This window comes from Aquarana catesbeiana, linkage group LG09 (assembly GCF_042186555.1).
Source record: "Aquarana catesbeiana isolate 2022-GZ linkage group LG09, ASM4218655v1, whole genome shotgun sequence".
In the NCBI taxonomy this organism is placed as follows: Eukaryota; Metazoa; Chordata; class Amphibia; order Anura; family Ranidae; genus Aquarana; species Aquarana catesbeiana.
The window spans coordinates 223,398,083-223,405,159 of NC_133332.1; the positions used below are offsets into that span (position 1 = coordinate 223,398,083).

The following is a 7,077-nucleotide window of genomic DNA, read 5'->3' on the forward strand; positions in this document are numbered from 1 at the left end:
CAGGTGAAAAGCAGTCTGCTATTGTTCATTACCCAATAAACCCTTAGCGACCTTTGCAGGAAACCCAGGCTTTCACAGGACCCTAGTCGGGAAAGGCTGGTGAACAAAATTGTTTTGTTTGGTGACTTTTCAGTCTTGACAAGAAAAATAACTAAGAATTCATTTTCTAATTCAGATCTTTCAGAAACGGAAGGATGGCTCAGTGGATTTTGACCGCAACTGGAATTCCTACAAGGTTGGGTTTGGAAGCCGTCTGAGTGAATTCTGGTTGGGCAATGACAATCTTCATGTGCTAACGTCAACAGGTAATGGGGCCACCAGTGGATTTTCAGCTGAGGCACAGTGCCACACCAAAGCCAGTAGCATTCAAAATGCTTGTGTAAGCCCTGTACATGAAGCTTAAAAGATAAATTAGCCAAGTCAGCTTTGCTGCAATATTCACTTTCAGTCCAGAAATTTCTCTGCACCACTTTTTTCTGTCCTCGGTCAACTCACTCCCCCTGAGCCCAGCCCAGGTCATCCTGGACAATTACCCAGCCTATGACTGGATAGTAAAAGGGGAAAACTCACAGTGGTGAGCTCATCTCTCTGTCATTTTGTTTTCTTTTCCTATAAGCATGTTCCTTGTTAGCACATGAGCACTGCAGCACATTTGATTGGTTTGTTATGCTGCTTCTCCTTCTCCCTCTCCCAGTCTGCCCTACAGGTACTGCAAGCTTGGATACCAGGTCGTTTAACAAATATACATTTAATGATTTAATAATAAATACAGAGCTATTTTTTTTTTCTTGTTAGCACATGAAATTATTGGCTCTTTGTACTGCTTGTTTCACTCACACTCCAGCCCTGCTGCACAGGGACTGCAAGAAGCAGATAATAGGTCAAATTAAGGCACATCCAAGGTACTGTAGCACTACCCCCATAAGGGCCGCCTTAGATGTACACAGGTTCTTTCTCTAATTAGTGCAAGGCAGCCAGGCACACAGCAGTATTTCATCCACTCAGGCTCAATAAACAGTCCAAGTGTCTTTTTGACGTTTTTAAAGTTTATTGTTAAGTAACTGGTAACTGGGGAGGGCAGTGGGGTATAGCAGTGGTTCTCAACCTCAGTCCTCAAGTACTTCCCAATGGGCCATGTTTTGGGAACTTTCCTTAGATAAAATAGCTCTTATCAATACCATATCATTAATAATGATTTAAAGCAGATGTGCAAAGTAAAGGAAAACCTCAAAACATGGCCCCTTGGGGGTACTTGAGGACTGAGGGTGAGAACCACTGGGGTATAGGGTTCTCCAAAACGCTTTATGCACAAACTGCAGAGGACTCTTCCCTATCTCTATGCAGCAGCAATATAGTCATTCATTCCCAGCTGAGGACGTGGAAAATTGCTGGACACATGTAGCAAAAATAGGCTGAAGTAGTCTAGATTCTTGCAGCTGGGGACCACAAAACACTGGCACACAGGAGTTTGTTTTTACTCACAGATATTGGCAATGATCGGTCCAGAGATGAAACCTCCAGCAGAGTAGTCCAGCTTCCATTCCAAGAAGAGGGGTCCAGAAACAAGCAGTCCCCCTTTCCTTGAGCATGTAGATCCATCCCTAGCGGAGGAAAAAGACAAAAACTCTTAGTGTTCAAGACTATTTAACAGTAACCCAGCCACCATCTGAGTACACCACCCCAGGGATTGGCTAGGCCCTACTAAATATTCCTGCCGGGGATTTAAATCCTCCCACCCTAAGCTCTAGAATCTTCTTTTAGTGGCAGGGGGGAGTAATCAAACTCCCAGCCTGTGAAACCCTGGACAGACTATACTGAACAATTACTGCTTCTGTGACTACAGCAGAAGCCAAAACACTAAGATTACCTAACAGCCTAGCTAGGAGGGTGCTAAATCAGATTTAACCTTGATTCACTCCTATGCGTTTTTTAGTGTGTTTTGCAGAAACGCACTACAGTCCATTTAACATGGTTTCCAATGATCTGGTTCACATCTGTGAGTTTTTTGGAAAGGTTCAGTGACTTTTTTCCTGCAGCAGATTGCGTTTTACGTGTAATAAACTCCAATAGACCCACTCCAAAAATGAAGGTGTTGCATTTTTGATGCGTTTCGGTTTTTTTTTCACTAATAGGAAAGTACAACAGTTCTGTTCATGTATTGTGACTTTGATGAGACTTTACACTCTCTGGCACTCAAGTAGCATCAAAGTAGTGCAGGAGCCTCTATGTGTCCAAAGTCTCATGTTAGGATTAGGATTAAGGACTAGGGCTAAATGTTAGGGATTAGGGTTAGGGTTAGAATTAAATGTTAGGGTTTTGGTTTAAGGGCCAGGGTTAAATGCCAGAGTTAAAGTTAGAGTTAGGGTTAGCATTATAGTTAAGGTTAGAGTTATGCAGCGTATACACGGTCGGACTTTTCGACCGCACTGGTCTGAAGGACCGAGTCCGGCGGACAATCCGATCGTGTGTGGGCTTCATCGGACCTTCAGCGGACTTTTCCAGTCAAAAATTTGACGGACTTTAGATTTGGAACATGCTTCAAATCTTTACATCGTAACTCCGCCGGACCCAGAAATCCGCTCGTCTGTATGCTAGTCCGACGAACAAAAACCGACGCTAGGGCAGCTATTGGCTACTGGCTATCAACTTCCTTATTTTAGTCCAGTGTACGTCATCACATACGGATCCGTCGGACTTTGGTGTGATCGTGTATAGGCAAGTCCGTTCGATAAAAAGTCAGTCGGAAGTCCGTCAAAAGTCAGTCGGACCAGTCCGGTCGAAAAGTCCGCCCGTGTGTACGCGGCTTTAGGGTTAGGCTTAGCGGTCTTTTCAGATTCATGCACATGCCCCGTCTATGGTGTAGGGCAACAGAAACCCAAGACCTATCTAGTTTCTCCTGCCAAATGCCTCCTCCATTTCTTGTGCAGCACCATGTTTCTCTCTGAGGTCAGTTTTAAGGGTGAATACCCCCAAGCTAACATTTTATACACTACATTCTGGTAAATAAAGGTAACCCAGTACACCAATACATTAGGGAAAGAGAGATGCTCCCCTATAATGGCTTTAGCCAGGCCTAAGACTTTTTTTTTTTAACAGGTACCTGGGAACTTCGCATTGATTTTCAAGACTTTGACAACAATTGGTATTTTGCTAAGTACACCTCCTTCAGTGTTCTTGGAGAGTCTGAAAAATTCAGATTATCTTTGGGAAGTTTCACAGAAGGAAATGCAGGTAAAAGACACATCACCAACTTGACATACTGACTAACCTAATTGTGATTATCTATATGCTGCACTTTCATGACAGATCCATTAACTTGGCAAAGAACCATAGAAACAAATTGCAACAAGTTCCCCATCTATTGCCTACTTGAGAATGCAGCAGTTGTGCTTTCTGTCTTATCAAATATAAGTGTCACTGCTGACCCCTTTTTGAAAACTCTAGCCTGTCATACCGATCCCCTAGTTTCTATACTTTCTGAGTCACGAACCTGAAACACATATGCAAATCAGGGAGTCTGAGAAAAGGAAGAAATATTTTTCCTGATGCTTGTTCCAAGCCAGTGACTGAGAGAAAAGAGCAAGCATGACAGCCAGGCAACAAGCATTTTTTGAAGGAGGGGTCAGCAGAGGTCTAATGACATGTTTCTGTTCATTTGTCATGATGTAAACAGGGGTCTTATTATAAACCAATTGTTGCACGAATGTTAGAAGCATATGTGCAAGATGATCAAAATTTGTCTGTATTCTTTCTAATAGATGAATTCCTGTATTGTCAGCACCCTCTAATGGACAAAATGCAGTATAGTTTTCTGAACTATCTCAAAGAGAAAATATAGTGCATTGTGGCCACTAGATGGACACAGAAACTACTCTAATTATAGAAGGAATAAAGAGAAATTAAATTTAGCTTGCCCAAATGATTCTGACATTCATGCAACAAATGTTTTATAAATAGACCCCTAATTGATACTTAAAGGGGTTGTAAACCCTCGTGTTTTTTTCACCTTAATGAATTCTATTCATTAAGGTGAAAAAACACCTGGCAGTCACCGGCCCCCCCAGCCCCCCCCCCCCCCCCCCCGTTTTACTTACCTAAGCCCCTTCATCTCTTCGTCGGGGACGTGCTGTCCCTCTCTCCATGGGGTCCCGACTCTTGATTGGATAGATTGATAGCAACGCAGCCATTGGCTCCCGCTGCTGTCAATCAAATCCAATGACCAGCGCACAACGATATACGTTGGCACAATGGCACGGCTGGGCAAATGGGCATACAGGTAAGTCCCCTTTAAATCGCGGCATTGTGGGTGTGCGTGCCCCTTAACCCCTTCATCGCCCCATAGTGTTCAACTACTTCCCTGCCAGTGTCATTTACACAGTAATCAGTGCATTTTTATAGCACTGATCGCTGTATAATGACAATGGTCCCAAAATAGTGTCAAACGTGGCCGATGTGTCCGCCATAATGTCGCAGTCACAATAAAAATCGCAGATCGCCGCCATTACTAATAAAAAAAAAATAATACTAAAAATGCCATAAATCTATCCCCTATTTTGTAGACGGTATAACCTTTGCGCAAACCAATCAATATAAGCTTATTGAGATTTTTTACCAAAAATATGTAGAAGAATACATATCGGCCTAAACTGAGAAAGAATTTTTTTTTATATATATATATTTTTGGGGGATATTTATTATAGCAAAAAGTAAAAAATATTGCTTTTTTTTCAAAATTGACGCTCTTTTTTTGTTTATAGCGCAAAAAAAATAAAAACCGCAGAGGTGATCAAATACCACCAAAAGAAAGCTCTTTTTGTGGGAAAAAAGGACATCAATTTTGTTTGGGTGCAACGTCGTACGACCGCGCAATTGTCAGTTAAAGCGACACAGTAAAGAAGAAAGAAATGGCTACACATCCAGAACTTCCGATTGCCTTTTATTTTGTTTCACAAAGATAACACCAAAGACACCAAACTGTGGTCACGTAGACGTGTTTCACACATACATCTTGTGCTTAATCTTATGGGTAATGATTAAGCACAAGATGTATGTGTGAAACGCGTCTACGTGACCACAGTTTGGTGTCTTTGGTGTTATCTTTGTGAAAAAAAATAAAAGGAAATCAAAAGTTCTGGATGTGCAGCCATTTCTTTCTTCTTTCCAAGTTTCCCACGGAGGCGGACCGGGGCTAGCACTCTGCAAGATACTCCAATCAGCCTTATCTCTATACACCTGGAGCAGCAGTTCTTTTTCTTGTAAAGCGACGCAGTGCCGTATCGCAAAAAGTGCTCTGGTCAGGAAGGGGGTAAATCCTTCTGGGGCTGAAGTGGTTAAAAAAAAAAAAAAAAAAAAGATCCATTGCAATCACTTTAAAGAGCTATTCAGAGTTTAAAAAAAAACTGCCAAGAAAAATACTCAGTTTATTCAAGCCACAGAAGCAGCATGGCAGCCAGGCAACTAGCATTTTTACAAGGAGGTCAACAATGGCAGATTGCATATCCTTTTATGGCCTTCAACTCAGAACAGCCTTTTAATTCATCATTTAAAAATTAACATGATGGCAATTATAACATGAAAAGTCACAGTTTGAAGAAGAAACACTTAAACCCTTTTTTTTAAATAAATTTGCACAGGAGACTCCTTTACGTACCACAACAGTGGAAATTTTTCCACAATGGATCAGGACAATGACCAGAATTCAGGACACTGTGCGCAGACCTGCAAAGGCGGCTGGTGGTATAAGAGTTGTTATAATGCAAACCTGAATGGGCTCTATCTTCTGGGGGAATTCCAGTCCTCCCATGGAATCGTGTGGAAGACAGGGAAAGGATGGAAATACTCCTACAAGTACATGGAAATGAAGATCAGACCCCACATAACATAATACCCTGAAAACTTTATAGCCTGACCCAATGAGAAATACCCACATCCACTAATCTTGCCTGACTACTGTTTATGCTTAAAATCTGCTTTATAATTGGTTGGTAAATTTGTTAGCACTCCCTATTAATATTTGCTCCATATCAATAAAAAGGAATGCTGTGCCCAAAAATAATATTTTATTTAGAGGAGGGGAACTAAAACTCCCATTGGCTTCTTACATTTTTGGAAAATCCATCCGTGAGATATCCACTGCAGTATTTCTTGACTATGGATTATTACTCCTGTTATAGACATGGGGGGTTATTTACGAAAGGCAAATCCACTTTGCACTACAAGCGGAACTCCGCTTTAACATACGTAAATAAATAAAAGCTGATCATTGTAAGCATCCCTGTCAGTGTTAAATGGTTTGTCTCATCCCTGTAGCTGATATATTCTTGATCTTTTGAGCTTGATCTTTTGAGAAACAACAAACCTACTGGCAGGCTCAACAGGTGAAAATAGAAGAAGAAAGGCTTAAAAAGGAAAATAAATGCAGCCATCACATCTAAAGCCACATACACACGAGCGGAATGTCCGTCAGAAAATGTCCGACGGAAACTTTTCATTGTATATACCGATCATGTGTATGCCTCATCAGACTTATCTTTTCGAAAATTCTGACGGACCTAGAAATGAAACATGTTCTAAATATTTCCGACGGACCCAATTCCTATTGGGAATTTCCTTTTTCCAGTCCCGTCGTAAGTGTTGTACGTCACCGCATTCTGGACGGTCGGACTTCGGTCGGACTTTGGGTTGATGGTGTGTAGGCAAGTCCGCTTGAATGGAATTCTGTCGGAGTTCCGTCAGAGAAACCTTCGGAGTTTACTCCGACGGCTAAACCGGTTGTGTGTACAGGGCATAAGAATTTTTAAGCTGCAATTGCATAAATATTTACTTTGGGTGTAGTACTGCTTTTACATCATGATAAGGGCTAGTTTTGCCAACCGTCTGTAAATGTATGCACAGTTTGTAAAAAAGTCTGATTTCCCCTGTCTTTAAATGTCCATGGGACAGGAGAAGCTGTCGGCTGGCTGCACCTGGCACGGCTGAGTGAATGTGACATTGTCACAGGGCTCAGCCAGCACAATTCCCCCAATTCACCTTCCCTTCCCATGAATGGGAGAGGAGAGAGAGAGATCGATCGATCTG

At 41.9% G+C, this 7,077-nt stretch overlaps 1 protein-coding gene and 1 long non-coding RNA gene across 2 annotated transcripts in view; one reads left to right on the forward strand and one right to left on the reverse strand.

The window, feature by feature from the left end:
* Positions 1 to 1,601, reverse strand: part of LOC141108317 (uncharacterized) — a 27,884-nt gene extending 26,283 nt beyond the window's left edge. The window contains exon 1 of the long non-coding RNA XR_012236053.1: positions 1,483 to 1,601. This is a non-coding gene — a long non-coding RNA (uncharacterized lncRNA). The remainder of the gene's footprint in view (positions 1 to 1,482) is intronic.
* The window catches only part of LOC141108316 (ficolin-1-A-like), a 20,869-nt gene extending 14,814 nt beyond the window's left edge, over positions 1 to 6,055 (forward strand). The window contains exons 7-9 of the mRNA XM_073599817.1: positions 176 to 305; positions 3,097 to 3,231; positions 5,634 to 6,055. Coding sequence (XP_073455918.1) covers positions 176 to 305; positions 3,097 to 3,231; positions 5,634 to 5,884 — 516 coding nt within the window. The 3' untranslated portion in view covers positions 5,885 to 6,055. The remainder of the gene's footprint in view (positions 1 to 175; positions 306 to 3,096; positions 3,232 to 5,633) is intronic.
* Positions 6,056 to 7,077: the final 1,022 nt, after the last annotated feature.